Here is a 19,302-nt window from a genome sequence, read left to right as displayed (position 1 = left end):
GATGTTGTACCAGTTTTATTGGTAAAATTAACATGAAGCCTCACAAACGCTGGAACATGCTTTTCCTTTTAAAGAATTTCCACTGGACCTTAATGGTGAGCATCCAGTCGTTGACATATAAACTCTTACAAGCTGATGTGCACACATGCGCCGGGGGGAGACGGTGGCAGCGTCCTGGTGTCAGGGATGGTTTCTGCGCTACGCACTGGGAGCCCACGATTCATTTGCCAGCCTTCTGGGCCTTCTGGGCAGACTTGGTGACTTTGCCGGCCCCGCCGCTCTTCTTCTCCACGTTCTTGATGACGCCCACAGCCACGGTCTGCCGCATGTCACGGACAGCAAAGCGGCCTGGGGAATGGAAGAGGATGAGTGATGTGCCTGTGCCACCCCGTGAAAGGCTCCGATTCTTCCCCTGATCAGTTTTATGTCAGGGTAGAGATAGGGAAGCTGAGAAACACTCCTGCACAGTGCTGTATTGCAGCAATTCCCATAGGGAAAACCCAGCCCAGGAGAGAGCCTGTCCCACCCCTCTAACCCAGCTCATGGTGAGACATCGCAGATGGAGCAGCAATGGAACACGTGCACCTCCCTCTGCCCCCTGTCTGACCAGTGGGAGGTTCAGCATGACCAGTGTGAGGTCTGCGCCCAAGCAGCCTCCCTGCTCCTCCACGGGACACCACATAGGAGCCATTCCCTTACCAAGAGGTGGGTACTGGGAGAAGCTCTCCACACACATCGGCTTGCCAGGAATCATCTCCACGATGGCTGCATCGCCTGATTTCAGGGATTTGGGATTGTCCTCCAGCTTCTTGCCGGAGCGCCGGTCGATCTTCTCCTTCAGCTCAGCAAACTTGCAGGCGATGTGTGCGGTGTGGCAGTCGATGACAGGTGAGTATCCGGCACTGATCTGCCCAGGGTGGTTCAGGATGATCACCTATGGGACACAACAAGGTCCAAAGGGACTTGGCTATGGGATCTTGCACAGCTCGGTGCCAGCAAGGACCAGCAAGGTTGGGAAATCAACACCATCACGTGCCACACACAGAAAAGAGCTAATTGGCTTTCATGGCAGAATCCTTCCTTTGTTTAAAGCGTTACTTAAGCTATTATTTATTTATTCAGAACACAGAAGGACAAGGGTGTAGGTACCTCACTGTGAGAGGTTATCTAGTCCTGCTCTTCTCCAGCTGCATTTGGGAGAGGGAGCGACCATTTTCATGTGCACCAGCGTGAAAATTTCAAAGACAAGGCTTAACCCCCAGGAAATCTCTAAAATGTCCAGCTTTCCCTGGTGGGTACGTTGTTCCCCAGGGTTTTATCTCCTTGATATCAGCTGTGCGAGGCTGTGAGCTGTTGGATGTTGGGGACAGAATGGAATGGAGTAGAACAAAAGTGGAATGGAACAGAACAGAATTCTAATCAGCTAACCTGAGACGTGAACTGTGCTGCCTCCTGCGGTGGGTCTGACTTGCTGTCCCCACAGACATTCCCACGGCGGATGTCCTTGACGGAGACATTCTTCACGTTGAAGCCAACATTGTCTCCAGGCAGAGCCTCGCTCAGTGCCTCATGGTGCATCTCCACCGACTTCACCTCAGTGGTGATGTTCACAGGTGCAAAGGTGACCACCATGCCGGGTCGCAGGATGCCAGTCTCCACTCGGCCCACAGGAACTGTGCCAATTCCTGCAGGGGCAAGGAGAGATCAGAGCAGAATGTCACACAAGAAGCACATGATGGGCAGCAGGGCATCTCCAATGGCTGTTATCAGAGACTACATTTGTTTCTTGACAAACGAAAAATCAGTTATTAGGTGCAAGATCAACTTTAGGGTCTTAAAAAATATAGTTAATCAGTGCTTTCTACTCAATGTTTTGTAAAAAAAAAGAAAAATGTGGGGTTGCATCATAGTTTAAAGGCCATGAGCAACTACATGCCCTGGAAATTTTTCCTTCACAGTAGCCATTCCCTCTTGTGCACAGGACCAGGAACATTGCAGCGTGTGCAAAACTGAACTAAATTAGGTGAATGGGACATTCTGCACTTCGTGTCAACAGGAGATTTGAGGAAAACTCACCTGTAGATTGATATGAAGAAACATTAAGAGAAAAAACCTGCAGAAGAGGCTGGTGGGATCCATCCACTTTTCCACACCAACTCTATTGCCTTCAGTTCCATCCTTCCCACAGTGTCTCTGCTTTCTAAGGACCTGCCCAATCCCATGGCAAAATCCTGTCTTTCCCCTAACTGAGACAGAAGAGGATGCAGAGCTGCCCACCATCTGTCATCTCTGTTACAAACAAAAGCTTGCATTAAAATGCTTACTAAAAGTGAGGGAGAACCATTCTGCATGGCCAGTTTCTGCAATGCACGTGCTCTTTGAAAAGTATGGAAAGGGCTGGAAATGCCTCTGCGGGGCTGCCCAGGTGCTGCCAGCAGGACAGAGAGCAAAAGGATATTTAAAGACCTGAGAAGTGCCCACGTCACTGTCCGTGTTCCCTAAAAGGCTGGTTCCATGGTACAGTTGGACACATGGAGGTGCTGCTGATGGACACCAGCATTTGGGAGCATCAATGACCACAGCCAAGCAGAATCTCATTCTTGGCTGGTCTCCACCTGGTTCTACCAGCTGTGACCTCTGAGACACCCAAATCTGCAGCCATTTTGGCATCGTGTTCACTGAGGAGAGCTCACTGCTTTCCTCTCACATCTCTAGGCATCTTTGGGCGCATCTGCCTCCAACCCAAAGTCTCACATGGGGTCTCTGCCCTGGAGCAAATACCCTTCTCCCCAGTATTATTTGAATTTCAAGAAGTCCAATCCCTCCAGCTTCCCAATACCTGGAAACATCATCTCCAAATCCCTGCGGAAGGAAGTCTACAATTAAAAAGAGTCGCACTGATGGTAGCTCACCTCCAATTTTGTAGACATCCTGGAGGGGCAGGCGCAGGGGTTTGTCTGTGGGGCGGGTTGGGGGCAGGATGGTGTCCAGGGCCTCCAGGAGGGACACCCCGCTCGCATTGCCTTCCTTGCGTTCCACCTTCCAGCCCTTGAACCAAGGCATCTGCAAACAGAATAGCAACGGTATGCATTGAGCGTGCCTGTCCTCAGCACCCTGAGATGGTCCCACTGAAGTGTCCCACTAGGGCAACTTGCGCGGAGCTGGTTTAGCTGCAGCCTGGATTTATTTGGGTTTGCTAAGGTCTTTGTGTTACACCATCTCTGCATGTTCACCTGCATCCCTTCATCCAGCCCCATCCCCATTCTCTCCTTTCTCCTAGAAACACGTGAAACATCCATGAGCAGAAGAAAAAGGATGAAAGTGGTTAAACCCAGCAAACCTGCAGCCTCCATTCCTAACCCAAAGGTGTTGCCTTCCCACACCAGCCACATGTATCCAGCCCTCAGCACAGGGACTGAAGAGCCACCGAGTTTCCTCAAAGCTGCTGAGAGGCAGGATTGTTTGTCACAGATAATTCTGCCCAGCATTGGATCCTTGGCTGCTATTTGTCACCCAAAGCACACCATTGTACAACAAAACTTTGCTCACCCCAAATCCATTTCCCAAAAGCCATAACTATTCCACAGCTCCGTGGCAGAAACAGGGTCTGACATAACACAGTCTGACAGGTTGTGTGTTAACCCAGTGTTGTCAGCCACGGGTGCTGCAAGCTCAAGCTCCCCTCATTAACAGCTGAGCTTTAATTCCTAATGCACTCCAACTTCATTTTATAAAGCAGTCACATCTCTCCAGTTTTGCCCACTCTGTGCCCCATACATCCCAACCTTGCATCACAGATGAGGTGTATTTGGGCTGCAGTACCCCTCAGAGCAAAAGACTCCAAAACCCACCAGTGGCCTCATTCTGTCAGCTGCAGCAACAGAAAGCCAGCATAATGCAAAACTCCACTTGCCAAAAAGCTAGAAAATGTCAAACTGTCATTTTTTTGGTTAGCCTAGCAATTCTGTGCATCAGGGCCATGGGCTACATTCTCCCATGTAGGGCTGGCTCCAGCCCCATGTCCATGGGATGCAGCTGCTACACCACTGCACAAGCATAGAATCACAGAATGGCTTAGGTTGGAGGGGACCTTAAAGATCAGCTAGTTTCAACCCCAACCCTGGCTGTCTGTCCCCTGATGGATGGACAAGCCACCTGGCTGCCTCTTGCTCTAGTGAAACTCAGCTAGAAATATGCAAGTGAGAATAATCAGAGCTTTTTTGGGGGGTGAGGAGTAGGAAGATAGAGAGATTGGCACTGGATTCCCACCCAAGCTTTCCTAGAAGTAGTGCAATGTAGGGAGATGGACTCTGTCCCCACAAAGGTGGGAGGGAACCCTGAAGACCACATCATAGGATACAGAATATCCATGCATCCTTTCAGCAGAGTTTCCCTGGACTCCCAGCCCGTAGCCAGTTCTTCCCCCCTGACTCTCCCAGCCTCCCATCTGAGGTACAAAGTCAGTGAGGCCCTTCCTGCCCTGTGCCTCCCCTCTGCAGCCTATTAATAGCAAATTGTTCAGGATCATCTTCCCTGCTCAGCAGCTGCTGACATTTGGAGCCTGATTTGGAGGCACCCAGGAACTATGCAGCTGGGCTTGGCATGACCGCAGCTGACCTTATCCTAGCTCCATTCTACAGGGGAAAGGAATCTCCCAAAAACCCACTTGTTGCAAGCTAGCCCCAAGATTCTCATGAGCTGTCTTTCCTGTGCAAGGCTGTGAGCTACATGCCAGGTTGGTGTGAGGTTGCATTGCAGCACTCCTCTAGTTCAGGCTCTCAATCCCAATCTCCCTTGGCTGTACTTTGACATGTTGCCTCCCTCTTTTTGGAGTGCTGACCCCAAATCCTCAAGTGAAGTCCTAAATCTCCCTGAAGTGTTGAGTTTCCAGTTGGTTTCCCAAGGTACCACTGTTTCAGCAACTTGCTCGAGGTCAAAAGAACCTCTTTAGTCTTTAGAAGACTGAAGGTGGGAGAGCTTTTTCTCCAAAAAAAGATATGAGTCATAACTGCTATTGGCATCAGGTCTGACAAAGAACCCCCATGCCTCTTCAATCTCTTCTTTCTCCTTTGCCATCATATGAAGAAATAGCGCCCTATCGTTTTATCATCAGCACTGATACACGAAGGGAAAGGCTAATTTGGAATCAGCTGGCCAAGGAGAAACCCCAAATGGATGCTCAAGGAAATCATGGTACCTTCCCATGCAAAAATTGCCTTAAAAATTGGAGTCCCAGCAGTGGAACATGGGTGCAGCTGATACGGCACCGACGCGAAGAAGCGCCCAATATGCAGCATGTGTTAGCCCGGCTGTGCAGTGGGAACTGCTCCAGCCCTGCAACCAGATCGTGTTGTTTGCCTGGCAAAACAATGCCCTAAAACCACTCATGTTGCTCCTGCTGAGCACGACAATTGCTGTGGCTGGCTCTAACGTCACCACGGGTCTGATGAAGCAAAATTCTTAAATCAGATCCCAGAAGCACGGCCCTACAGATCATGCAAGGATGCTCACGGAAAGCCATTGGGATGTCTGGCCACGGTACAACAAGAAGCATGCACACTGTGCCCATTCATCCCAGCACAATCACAGCGACGTGACAAACATCTACACCAGCAACATGGGCCACTGCGCATGACTGGTGCACGAAGCACGCCTGTGGCTTTCACAGCACCAAAACCAACCTCAGCCTGGATGCAGACATTTAGAATGGGGGAACAGCACGACACAACAACACACTTACATTGGGGGATGGCTCCAGCATGTTGTCCCCGTGCCAGCCCGAGATGGGCACAAAGGGAACCGTGGCTGGGTTGTAGCCAATCTTCTTGATGTAGGCGCTGACCTCCTTGACGATCTCATCATAGCGCTTCTCGCTGTACGCAGGCTCCGTGGAATCCATCTTGTTGATGCCCACAATGAGCTGCTTCACCCCCAGAGTGTAAGCCAGCAGGGCATGCTCACGGGTCTGCCCGTTCTTAGAGATGCCAGCTTCAAACTCACCGACGCCAGCAGCAACTATCAGCACGGCGCAGTCAGCCTGGGAGGAGAGAGATGATGAGCTGCTGCTGTCCCTGAGAATGCTGCTCCTGGGAGCTCTACATCCCAAAGGGAACGTTACTCAGAATGAACATGCCTTAGGCAGATGCCTTGCCAGCTGCTACCCAAAACCCTGCTGATCTACCTCAACCCTGACCCATGTGATTTTATTCTTGCCAATTGTGAATGCTTTCGCATTATGTTAGACAACAGGATGGATCTTTCTAAGCTATGTGGATCGAACCAGGACCTCATCTTGACATCCCATGGCTGTGGGGCCAAAGCCTCACCTAAAACCTCACTAAAGTCTTTCCAAAAACCTCCATGGTTGATGGAGGAGCTCCCACAGCTTACTCCTGTCCTCAGAGTCAATGACAGAAGCTGTCTGCCTTTGGCAAAAAGCATGCACTACCCAGGTGGCATCAAGGGACATGCAACAAGGCTCACCCAGTGCCCATGAAGGGATCTGGGATGCAGAAATGCCCTGCAGTGCAGTGCAGCACAACAGGGAGAAGCTACCTTGCCCTGGGGACACAGACCACAGTTTGACATTGTGGTGTGGTTTATGGAACAAAGATGGCTGTTTTGAGAAAAAGTAAAGAGAAAAGGCCCACTGAGTCTCATCTGGACAATAAAACCTAATGGTCTGTGGGAAGCTTCTTGTTTGCCTGAGTTGTCTGAGGATAAAACAACATGGGAGACATTCTCACTAAAAGACCTATAGCTCACATCATCCTGTTGCTTCTCAGAGTCATTCCCCAGCTCATACAAGTAAGGGAAATGCTGCAGCACTCCTTTTTGCCCAAGGAAACCCTTTCCTCAGCATCCAGAGAGAGATCTGGTGCCACCTCTTGCACGGATCCTGCTCACCACCACTCACTGGTGCCAACTCAACCTCCCACATCCAGCAGCTCCTGGCCTCCCGTTCTCACCTGGGATGTGCCTGTGATCATGTTCTTGATGAAGTCCCTGTGGCCGGGCGCATCGATGATGGTGATGTAGTACTTGGTGGTCTCGAATTTCCACAGTGAGATGTCAATGGTGATGCCACGCTCACGCTCAGCCTTCAGCTTGTCCAGCACCCAGGCGTATTTGAAGGACCCTTTCCCCATCTGTTCAAGACAAAGGCGAGAGCTGATCAGATCCCCAAACCCAGGGCACCTCCCACTAATGGAGCACATTCCATTTCCCATAGCCATGAAGGCAAAAGGTCACACTGCAAAGCCCCTAAAGTCAATGGCAGCCACAATCTATACATCAATACACGCTGAGGAAAGGAGATATGGTTCTAAACACATTCCCCAGTAGGATGGAGAAGAGGTTGGAAGCAGAGCTACGAAGAGGATTCATGGTGGGACTGGATAAGAAGCTGGAGCCAAGACCAGCAATGTCTCCTCTATGAGATGCCACAACCCTGCAGGGCTGTTGTGAAATCACATTGATACAGAATTACACAGCAGTGCTGGAAAGCTTCTTGCTGCTGTGTTTTAATCTTTCAAGTGAACACGAGACAGCTGGATAGAGGGAAAAGCCATTGCTAAGCGAGGGAGCCCGAAACCAACAGGATGTAGAGGGGGAATGGGTTAAAAGACAACGAAATGCAAGAGGGTTGCTAGGAGCTGAACAGAAACTTGATTGATTTTTGCCACAGAGTGTGTGAATTTACACGAAAAGTGACTGCGAGCTGCAGTCAGACCAACTGTCACTGCCAAATGGCCAAAATCCCAGCCAACATTGTCATGTAGAAAATCACACTGGGTGAGACGAGCCACTGAAAATCTCTCTGCCCTGCAATAAAGCACACACCCTGGTAAAATCAGGATGCTGCTTCCTTTGGGTCGGTGTCCATTGACGCCACCAAGCAGAGCCAGACCTTCCCCAGGCTCTGAACAGAGATCCTGCATAGACGGGGGAGGACAAGCTCAGCCGTGCCCCACGGTGCCCTAGGGTAGCCCAGGTGGACCAGAGGATTAACATGTGTCGATCACCAGATCTTGGCTGGAGAGGCAAGTTTTCTAAGGTGGAAAATAGAATTCAGCTAGAGAAATAGGTCATTTGCTGATGACGTAATGTGCTGTAACTGCCTCGCAAGGACGGAGGTGCTGTACCACGGTCCCACGTCTGCAGCAGCGATTTCTTCTGGAGCATCAGTGCATAAAACTCATAATGGGCCATTATAGATCACCGATCCGGAGGGAAATGCCTCCTGCTGGCAGGCAGCGAGCGCTCCAGTGCTTCTCACCGAGGAGGATGCTGCAGCACCGCACCCAACGCACCCTGCCTGCACCGGGATGGGATCTCTGTGCCCCACATCCCTCCCGCATCGCAGCCCCGTGCCAAAGCAGCACGAGGAATTAACAATGCCAGCCCCTTTATGTAACAGCCGAGCGCTGCGATGACTTTGCAGCTTGCTCGGGGTGGGGGAGGGGGATTACAGCCAAAATCCCAAAGCCAGAGCAAACCTCCCCTTCCTCAGAGAGAGTGCTGGGTGATGCCGCAGCCCCAACGGGCAGCCCCGAGCTCTGTGCCTGCAGGAGCAGGGGGTGGAAAAATCCACAATCACATCTTTGCTTCAATATGGCAAAAGATGCAGAGGTTAACCCTCTCCAGCATGCACACCCACTCTCTCCCTTGCTGGGGGATATTTAGGGCATCATTAGAGCGTGCTAATTTACTGCCCAAGCCAAGAGGAGGGTTAAGGAAAACGAGATTTATTTTGTGCAGTGCATTAATAATGAGGCTCGCTCAGGCAGGAGCTCAACCAGCAAACCCCACAGCCTTTCAGCCATCAGCACTACGCTTAGGGGTGGGGAACCTGAGGCACAGAGAAGGCCCCAGGGTGCAGCTGGTTGTGGGAGCACCCAGCTTATCCTAAAAGCTGGCATTTCCTCATAGGAAGCACAGGGATCCATAGCCAACCAAAAGCTGTCTATTCTGTGTCCCCCCTCCAGAATGTGCAGGACATAACCTGAAGGCAAGCGAGATCCTTTATTTAGCAAACAGCTCCCTCCTTCCATAGGGTATATTCAATTACCCAGAGCTGTTGTTGAAAAACAAAAACAAAAAAAACCCCACTGCATTATCTAGCATTGCACAATACCTTCACTGTTTGGTGTCAGGACTGCCTGAATTTCCTCCAACAGACCCCAGCAAAGGGACAGCTTTCTATTTGGAGAACACAAATACTGTTGGTTTTTGGTTTTGGGGTTTTTTTTTTTCTTTTTCTTTTTTTAAAGAGGAATTTCAAAATTCCTCCCTTGGAGGTACTGTTCCTTCTGCCCTTGAAATCAAGAAGAAAAATAAAATCTTTTCTCTTAGGAAAAAGAAAATAATACAAAACCAGACTGTGTTCTCTGATAGCTTTTTTTGGGTGCACGCAGGCCTCCATTTCCTGAGAATGCCACCTAATGGAAGAAAACCCTTCCCCAGCCCTGCATCAGAAAATGGAGTCGGTAAGCTCAGTCAATAGGCTATTAATAGCAGCTCCAGTCCCCGCATATTCTGGCAACTCAGGGGAAATGTCTGCTCAATTAACATAGCTGCAATCATGTACGTGATAACCTCATCGTGCCATACCTGATCCGGAGGTAAGGGGCTGGACATACATCAGGGGATAGCAGCGATCATTTTAAAATGAAGGAAAGAGAGAGGGTTTTATTCTAAGGAAGAGGCTTTGCTCTTAAGGGCGGCAAGAGAAGACTGACAATGAGGCAGGAGAAGGGGTGGTGTAGCTCAGATGCTACTGGCACATTCAAAGGGTTCAAGCAGACAGACAGCAAGATGTACTGTCAGGAATGGCAGCTCCGAAGGCTTCTTTTTTTATTTTTCCTCTCTCTCTTTTCTTCTAAATGTGAGGTTTTGTCCAGAAAATATTAAGGGATGTCTGCATTAAAGATTTATAGAAGGTTCATGACATGATGATGATGATAGAAGATGTCTATCTTCTGACCAGAGCTGCCCCATGGGTAACACAGCTAGCCTGCTCCTGGCTCACCCACCTCTCTAGAATTTACCATCACTTATTTTCCCAGCTCTTCCCATTTGCAACGTTCTTCTCTGTCCCTCAGAATATTTTTTCCTCTTTGATCTGTGCCACATTATAGGCGTTGGGTGGTGCTTTGCAGCACGACAGCCTGAGAAATGCCTGCGCTACGACTTTGCTACAGATGTCACCATTTGAGAAGCTAAACAAAAGAATTCAGCTTAAATGCCTATACTCCATGCCTGCTTTCCTATACAGAAGGCTACCAATCAACCCCCATTAAGGGGATGGATCTTTAGCCAAGTGGACCAAATTCATACTCCAGCTGATGCTGGTTGCACCATAATGCTGGAAGGACATGTTATAGGGTGAAATTCATGGTCGTGCACAGGGCAGGGAGGGATTTATGAGGTTTTTCCTCCTCATGCACAACATTTAGGGGGAATTTTATGTCCTATAGCACTCCCAGAATCCTCGCTATTTCTGCTAGCACCACAATCCATCTTCCAAATCCCCAGGTGGTGGGATCAGCATTGGGGGCAAGCACCCAATGGACCAATGGGCCGCAGGAGCCGGGAAGACTTGGGATGCAGAGGGAATAAAGAGATGGGAACACAGGTAGGAAGGCACGAGAACGGCATCACCGGGAGAAGGGGCGCATTGCCCATGGGACATCAGCATGGAGCAGGGGACACGGCGGGGCTCATTCTCCTCACCTCGGCAGCCTCCTTCTCGAATTTCTCAATGGTCCTTTTGTCAATGCCCCCGCATTTGTAGATGAGGTGCCCGGTGGTGGTGGATTTCCCAGAGTCCACATGCCCAATGACGACAATGTTGATGTGCGTCTTCTCCTTCCCCATGCTGGTGGGCTACGTGTGGAGGGCGGGCGGTGGGGGGAGCGCTGGGGATGCAGCTGAGTTTATGGAGAGGCTGTAAAGGGCAAAAAAAGGCAGCGTCAGCACAGCCCCCACGACAGCACTGTCAGTCCGGATGGGGCTGCACAGCCGTGGCTCGATGGCTCTGCTCATGCTGGGTCAGATCCAGCCCACCCCCAAAGGAGACTGGCCAGTCTGGCCAACACTTCCAGCCTCCAGCTCTCAGCAAGATACCATGATTTTATTATCTGCCTTCCTGGAGACCCCCAGCTCCCAAGGCTACGTCATCGGTACCTCGAAGGTGCCCTTCCTCCATGAAAAAAAAAAAACCCCACCAACCTTCCGATGGCTCTGCGCTGCTTCCTTCTAGGTCTTTCCAAACCCTATTCCATTTCCAAACCCTCCATTTCATGGACACTCTGGGAGGAGCCATGGGTGCCCATCCCCACTGGGTGTCTTCACCTCTTGGGTGACAACATGGTGCCCAAAAAACGGGACGGACAAAAATAGCCCTCTCACTCTGCCTGAGCTGGGCTGCAAAGAGCGGGGCAGGGCAGCACAGCTGAGCCTGCTGTGGGAGGTTTTGTGGTATTTTGCTGCCCTGAATCTGGATGAAACAGAGGGAGGAGGCTTAAAACGAAAATCAATAGATCTGTTCTGGCATCTCCCAGGGTTACCATGGTGCCGCAGCTGCTACAGAAGCTCTGCACAATTAGGAGCTTTAATTTGACGTCTAATAAAATCCAATTTTATGAAGCTGCCCATAGAAGCAAAGCAGGTCGGGGGCAACTTTCCATTCACACAGCGATTCGGGCGGGTGGTGACAGCCCCGCTGCCCCCGGCCCTCCTCCCTGCCCTTGAACGACTGCAGGATCCGGCCATGGCGCAGCCCCGCTCAGGTGCCCGGCGTCGGCTGCGCTCCCTTCTGAAGCGGGGGATTCTTTTATTTTCATTTACCGTTTCTTTTCTCTCTCTTTTTCTTTTTTTTTTTTTTTTTTTTTTTTTTTTTTACTTTTTTTCCCCCTTTTTCTTCGTTTTTTTTTTTTTTTAATTTTATTTTTTTATTTTCCCCCCTTTCTAATTTATCTTCATTTATTTTCACTTTTTCCTTTAATTTCAACGTTAACCTTTTTCCTTTCCTCAAGCTTTCAGGATGCAAGCTGTTTCCCACCTGCGGGCTGAAAGAGCGGCCCAAGCCCATCCTCTCCCTCCATCCCAGGGGTCTCCCCCACTCTCGATGCCAGCAGCACCCCATGCACACGCATCGTACCCCCGCCCCAGCAACCCCCCCGTCAGCCAGGTCCTCCCCCCCCCCCGTTCCGAGCAGCCCGATCCCGGGGGGAGCTGGAGCTCTTACCGGAGCGGCGGTCGGGGCGGCAGAGGCTGCCAGCTTGGGCTCCGGCGGCTTTATCTCCCCGGGAGGGGCCCACCTATTGACGGCGGCAGCGCAATGCAGCGGCCCCCCCCCGCACTACGGCAATGCGGTACCGGGCGGGGGAGGAGGAGGAGGCGAGCCAGGGGGAGGAGGAGGAGGAGGAAGAGAAGGAGGAGGAGGAGAGAGCAGGGAAAGACGGAGGGGGAGAACTGGAGATGGAAGGTAGATGGAAGAGGTGGAAGAGTGGGAGATGGAGGGATGGGGAGGAGATGGGGGATAAAATAAAGGGATGGGAAAAAGATGGAGGGATGGGAGAAACGGAAGAAAGCTGGAGTAGTGGAAGATGTAGAGATCGGAGGTAAAGGGATTGATTGGAGGAATAGGGGGATAGGGGAAATAGAAGGATGGGAGGAGAGATGGAGGAGCAGTAGACAAATGGGTGGGAGAGGTGGAAGTGTGGGAGATGGAGGGATGGGAGGAAGAGGGGGATAAAGGGATGGGAGAAATGGAGGGAGAGGGAAATAGAGGGTTAGGAAGAGTGGAAGGATAGGAGAAATGGAAGAGAGATGGAGAGAGGAGGATGCAGACAGAAGGATGAGAGGTAAAGAGAAGGGAGGGAGGGAGGGAGGGAGGGAGGGAGGGAGGGAGGGAGGGAGGGAGAAATTGAACAATAAGAGGAAAAGAGGAAAGAGAGAAACAGAAGAGATGGAGGGATGGGAGGAAGATGGAGGGATGAGAGAAATGGAGGGGTGGCAGAACTGGAAGGATAAGAGGATGGAGGAACAGGAGAGGTGGAAGAAGGAGATGAAAGGATAGAGAACAGGTAGGAAGGAGACAGTGGGATGGAAGAAAGAGGAATGGGAGGAAGGTGGAGGAATGACAGGTGGAGAGCCAGGAGAGCTGTAGAGATGAAAGATGAAGGTAGGAGAGGGAGGGATGGAGCAGATGGAGAGATCAGGGAGGTGGAGAGCAAGGAGGAAGATGGAGTGATAGAGGGAAATAGAAGAAAGTATTTTTCGTAAGTGAGTGGAAATGATGGAGCTCCTCATCCAGGGGGATCGGGGGAGGTGGAGACCAAGAGGGGCTTGGAATCATCGTGGCAGCCTGGGAGTGAAGGGATGGAGTGGGCATGGAGCCCAGGGCTCCCAGCAAGTGAGATGGGGGACAGGTCATTGCAGGGACACACATGTCCCTGGGCACAGTCCTGGTGGGCACTGACCCACATTTCTGCCTCAGTGGAAATGCATTAGCCCAGGAGCAAACAGTGAAGGAACAAATTGAGCAAAATATGTTTCTGCACTTGCAATATGTAGGGCTGTTACTCAAGAATCTGTGGTTTGTGAACATCATTGAATTTAATGGGAGATGTGGTTCGAGTCCTGGGACAAGGAAACCATGAATAATGTCCTACTGTCCTACCATGACACTTCCTTTGCATTAACAAATATCAGGTGGTGGTCAGAGTATTTATACCCATGTCAGCTGTGCAGTTATAAGGCAATGCAGCATTTTCCCAACACCAAAAACAGGTCAAAACTTTGAGAGTGAATTTTGAGTTAATCTATGTAATAATCCAAACCAATTTCATGGGCCAGACATCTTCCAGAGGGTTTAGCAGCTAAGTCATGTGCTCTCACTTAGTCTCGGGGTTAAACAAACATCATGTAGATTAAAATGGTACTAAGCTCTCATTAATGTTTAAAGGCAGACTTTTTTTCTTAATGTTATAGTTTGGTGGTATTTTCTTAGAGGTGTGATAGGAAGTTATCTGTTGTGCAGCATTCTCTGTGCAATACTGAGTACTAGGGGGAAAAAAAAAAAACAAGTAAAATTAGACTTTTAGAAGGAAGGGTTTAAATGGTATTTAAAGGCATTGAGCTCATTTTGGGATGGGAGCAGTGGCATAACCCCAGGCCTGGATGTGCTGGAGGTGGGCATCGAATGTGGCAACGCATAGCAGAGATGAGCGTACAAGTCCCTTGTTCTTCCTGCCCATTTATCAGTGCTTTGCCAAAAAATAATCTCCCCTTTTTATGCAAGGACAGGCAGGAGGCACAGAAACGGGGCTGCCTGTAGCTGCAGCACAGCAGAGCCCGACAGCCCATCACTCTATAAATAGTGCAGGACAGGAATAGGAGAGAGCTGCCAGACCTGGCTAATCGGGATGAGGGGCAGCCACCTGACACCCGGCCTCCCAGGGACTTAAAGCCACAGCCGTGTGCTGCAGAGCAGGGCTTCCCCTGTACCTGCATCCTGAGCAGAAGTGCTTCACTACAGTGTTGAACCAAACAGCTGGAAATTAGTTCTCATCCGCCTTCAATTCTCAGCTCTGAGGAGGAGAAGAGACCTGAGCAGGCAAAACGTGGAGCGACTGGGAGTTCAGAGCCTTGTTTTCATCTTTCCAGCTTCAGATTTGGGCTCAGCTGAAACAGCTCCCCTATATCCCATCGTATTTAGGCTTTCTCCAGAAAAGCCATCCCCAAACAATTTGGGATCACTCAAGAAAATGGAGACCTCCCCCAAAGGCCATTCAAAGGTGCTGCGGTGGCAACTGGCAGGATCCTGTATCCCTTTTGTTATCACCTCCACTCCTTCCAGCCCCTCAACCCCCGTGTTAGGATCTGATGCCTTAAACCGTACAAAAATGCCCATTTGCCCAGATGTAATAACTGAGATTTTTTTTCCCCAAGAGGCCCTGCATAGTGTGAGAGTGAATAATCCGCAGTGCTGGTAATTTGTATGTATCTGGGCTGCTGACACCCCAGGCTGCCTGCCTGAATTTGCCTTGGTACTGAGGGGGGTTCCTTCCCATGACTGACTTGTTCAGCTCACTGAGCTCTCACAATTCTCCCTGTGTAATGCATCAGGTCCCCTCTGAAGGAGGGGGTCTGGGTGGTGTTGACAGCAGTTACCCCCACCCCAGGCGCCCTGCTCTCACAAGGGCTGGCCACAGGATCACCAGAGGGGTTACTGTTTTCCTCCTTCACCCCATGCAAAGCAATACTTGCCTTGAAAAGAAGAAATACACAGCCTCATGAGCATTGGAGGGGCTGCTGAGAGCATAGGGGAAGCAGCTGAGATCCAGTGGACACTTCATGGCAGGGGAGGATGCTGTTAGGATTCCCTCCTCCTATGGTCAGGATTCCTTGCAACACAGCAATATACACATAGAGCCAAATTCTCACTCTAGTCAAACCCCAGCTGTGATGGATGGGATTCCCTCCCCCATCTCCTGGTGGTTCTGCTCATGCTGCAGATCCAGAGAGGAGCAATGAAGACAGCACTGCGGGACAGAAAGACAGGGAAAGAAGGAGGAGGGGAGAGTATTCTGAAGTCCTGCAGTCAGCACATGATGCCGATAATTTTAAATTGGAGGCAGTGGTTTAAAAATAACTTCTGGCAGTAACAGCAAGATGCCCAAGCCCTCTCACCACCAGCCAGCTGGGGCTGGTGTCTGGTGTCACCCTGATGGGACACCAGTGTGCCACATGGCTGTGCTGGGCTCACACAGACACTCAACAGCACTGAGACAAGCAACCCAGGCCTTCCTTCAGGTCATCACAACCACCAAGATCCTGGGTACTGCGGTGATCTGAGGCAGAAATGCTGAAGGGTCACTGCTTAAAGGCCTTTAAAAGTGTCCTCAGGGCCCCTTGGGGTATGAGCGGTGGCACGGAGGGGTGCTCCTCAAGAAACCTCCTCTGCACAAAACGGATAAGTTATGGGGTTGAAACAGGGAAATCAGCATCCCATCCCACAGCTGGCTGCTTGTGGGTATTCATGTCCAAAATTCAGGGGAAGAGGGGCTGGAAACATCCTGGACACCCCCAGCTGGATGAGGTGACCTGGCCAACAACACCTTCAGCTGAACATCCTGTTGCAAAGGCAAAGCAGCCAAAATTCAGCCTTGGAGAGAAAACCATCATAGAATGCCTGATTTCCTGCTCGCTGAGCTGAGCAGCACCCATGGGTTACAGTGCACATCCCCAGGTCCACTGCAGCAGCTCCTCCCCTAAACTTGAGTTTCTTCTCAAGATTTTAACTCCTTCACTGCTCCTCACCTTCCCCACAACCATCTCAGCATTGCTGCTAAAATATAGCTCCCTCCTGCTCTCTGAGATGCTACTGCATTTTGGCAGCTGGGCACAACTCCAAGTTTGGAAAAGCCCGCATTCATCCTGGGGACAGCACTTATTGAACCACAGAGCAAAATCAGCCCCCATCTCCTGCTCAGCTCCTATGAAGAGCTGCTGGTGATGCCTGGCTGACAGCAGGAACACTGGCTGCATCCAGAGGGAGAAACGAGGACCTCAATGAGCACATTCAGTGCTGACCCAGCCTCTCTCGAAGCCCCTCTTATATTCAGCAATGGATTCGTTTCACATTGACTGAATGATAGCAAAATTTTCCCTCGATCCCACGAAGGAGATGCTGCTCCAGCAGTTGCCTGTGTCCTGCTGAGCACAGTGTCGGTTTCTGCCAAAAAATTATCCCATTTTCCCAGATTTTGCTGATCATACACCAGCTTGGGGTAATTTCCTTCATGCGTTATCCTCCGTACCGACGACTGAGAATGCAACAAGCAGAACAAAAGCCGAGAGCAACCCGACATTCCCAGCACATCCCCACGTTATCACTGCGACCCAAACCCGCGTGGGCAGAGGACGGATCCGTCCCGGTAGGTGGCAGCAGCTGCCCACGCCGACCTGGAGCAGCACGATGCTGAAGATAGGAAAAACGGGAGGAGGAGGAGGAGGAGAGCTCCCCGGCTGGTGCCTGGTCCCCATAGAGGCCCCGCTGGTATGCGGAGCCCTGAGAGCCAGGTGGATAAATAGGGAGAAAGACAAGCAGAGAATTTGCTCCAAAGCAAAACACATTGGGGGGGGGGGGGGGCCCCAGACTGTAATTAGAGAGAAAATTAAAATTGAAGGGAAAAAAAAGGAAATCTATCCAAACCCTGTTGTCCGCTCGCTTCTGAAGTGATTGATTCTTGATCGATACAAATGAAATTTGGCTTACTCTCTTCCACACGCATAGCAGAGGCTTTGTGCTGAGAAATCAGCCCAGATTCTCCCCCCCCCCCCCCCCTCAATCCCCCACTGCTGCTCTGCCCATCTGGCCACCCGCCCAGCATCATCCCAGAGCTCCCTCATCACCACCTGCAGAGCCCACTGCAGACCCATTGCCCTCCTGTGAACCCACCCCACACCCATCCCATCCCTTCTCACCCAATGTGAGGCTCCCCAAGCCCAGCTGCAGGTCCTGCCATTCCTCAGATACATTTTGCTGGAGGCCAAAACCCATCCACACAGAGACCAACTCCTCCTACATTGCTCCGTTGTGCTTTATAAAGCAGGTTGAGACCTGGGTGTAAGCAGTGCTGTTGCACAAAGGGAAGAGGAAGTGTTTGTGCATCTCTGCTCTATCATTAATTAAAACTATTATCCCACTCGGGCATGGTGGAATACAAAGCCATTCTGTTCCCACCAGAAAGAATGTAGCCCATTATAGATTGTATTCTGTGTATCAAATATGTTTTTATTACTTCATACATTAGAGGGACATAGGATACAGGAATGCATCTGTCAGGAAGCATTTGAGGAGGAACCTCAGAAATGCCATCAACTTCACTAGAACAGAAGTGACTCCTCAGCCCTGGAGCACCCAGTTTCAGCCTTTCCATCCTCTTTCTAGGCCATGTTAACCTCCAGAGCCCATTTCCCAGAGCTCTCTTTGCTTTGCAGCCAATGGGGTCAGGAACATTTGCACACAGCAGGGCCAGCCTGGGAGTTCCAGGGACCCCCAGATCAGCTCCCTACCAGAGCATGAGACAGAAAAACAAATCCTGGTGCTGGGCACAAAGCCACCACAGGACTGTTTAAACAGTTTGGATTTGTACAGTCAAAGTCCATCACAGCCTTCAGCAAACTTATTTCCTGCAAAGCACCAAGCCAGCACCATCAGTGGGAGAACTGAGGCAAAGTGGGATGGACTTAGTCCTGAGCTGCACAACACACATCTCTGCTCTTGATCCCCAAAACTCTGGGGTAGGCTTTCGACCCTCCCCCAGGAACTGGATCTGACCCTCAGTGGTCATGGGGTGGACAAGCAAACAGCAATATCGACTCTGCCTGTGTCCACACTTGATAATCTGCAGCCTATGTGGCTGTAAGCCTTAACAAAAAATACTTCTCTCTCTCTGAAACACAGGGCTGCTACCAGGAATCTGCAGCACACAGACCCACTGCTCCCAGCCTCACCCTGCTCAGGGGACAAGCAGCAAACCTTCGAGATTGCACCCAGGGCCATGCTCACCCCCTGTTCCCAGGGGTTGCTTTTAAACAAAAAGGACTTTCTTTCCCCCTTTTTTTCCACCCAGTACACACATGGTTTCTCACAGACCTTTTGCTGAAAGCAAACCGGAGCAGGACTCTGCGTCTTTAAGTTTGCTCCTGAAGTTTGCTGGGTTCCTGTCCTGCACACAGGTGCCTGCAGGCTCCTGTTTTCATAGTGCTCCAGTGAGCAGCATGTCCCAGTAATCAGCTGGTCAGCAGAAGGGTCACATAGACTAATTGATGGCAAAACCAGCCAGAGCTCAGCAAAAACATCAGCCAGCTACACAGCAGCACTGCTCATCTTGGTCAAACCTCCCCCCTCCCCCCTCCCATGCTCCTTGCCCAAGCACAGCAGCACACCCTGCACATTACTGCAGCAAATGCGTGCAGCACCAGCAGGGATGTGCTGTGCAGCCACACAGGGAGAACAGGGTGCAGCAGGCGCCTGTAGAATTGCAGTGGTAAAGCCAGATCCTGCTCATATGCAAAACACCCCTGCACCAGTGAGTCATGCTGGCATGACCACGCTGTCTGGCTCAGAGCTACTCACCTCCTGCAAAAGTCCCTCCCAGCATTATAGCCATGCTGGAAACACTGGATGGAGACTGCACTGCCTCCAGGATCCATCCCATCCTCACCCATGGCTTGATCCCAGACTGGCAGACCCCTCACCACAGAAAAGAACAACCCACAGCATCC

General features: G+C 50.8%; 1 protein-coding gene across 1 annotated transcript; it reads right to left on the bottom strand.

Annotated features, from left to right (window-relative positions):
* Positions 1–12,354, bottom strand: EEF1A2 (eukaryotic translation elongation factor 1 alpha 2). Its single transcript, XM_042884814.1, has 8 exons — positions 12,251–12,354; positions 10,735–10,948; positions 6,969–7,148; positions 5,741–6,037; positions 2,913–3,063; positions 1,429–1,685; positions 700–934; positions 1–348 (listed from the first exon to the last, which is right to left on the bottom strand). The coding sequence occupies exons 2-8, from the start codon at positions 10,876–10,878 to the stop codon at positions 221–223; spliced, it is 1,392 nt and encodes a 463-aa protein (XP_042740748.1). The 5' UTR covers positions 10,879–10,948; positions 12,251–12,354; the 3' UTR covers positions 1–220.
* Between the last annotated feature and the right edge of the window lie 6,948 nt (positions 12,355–19,302).

The sequence above is a fragment of the Lagopus leucura genome, unplaced genomic scaffold (assembly GCF_019238085.1).
Source record: "Lagopus leucura isolate 7727_CA_CO unplaced genomic scaffold, USGS_WTPT01 Super-Scaffold_100045, whole genome shotgun sequence".
NCBI lineage: Eukaryota > Metazoa > Chordata > Aves > Galliformes > Phasianidae > Lagopus > Lagopus leucura.
This window is presented reverse-complemented; position numbering and strand designations above follow the sequence as displayed.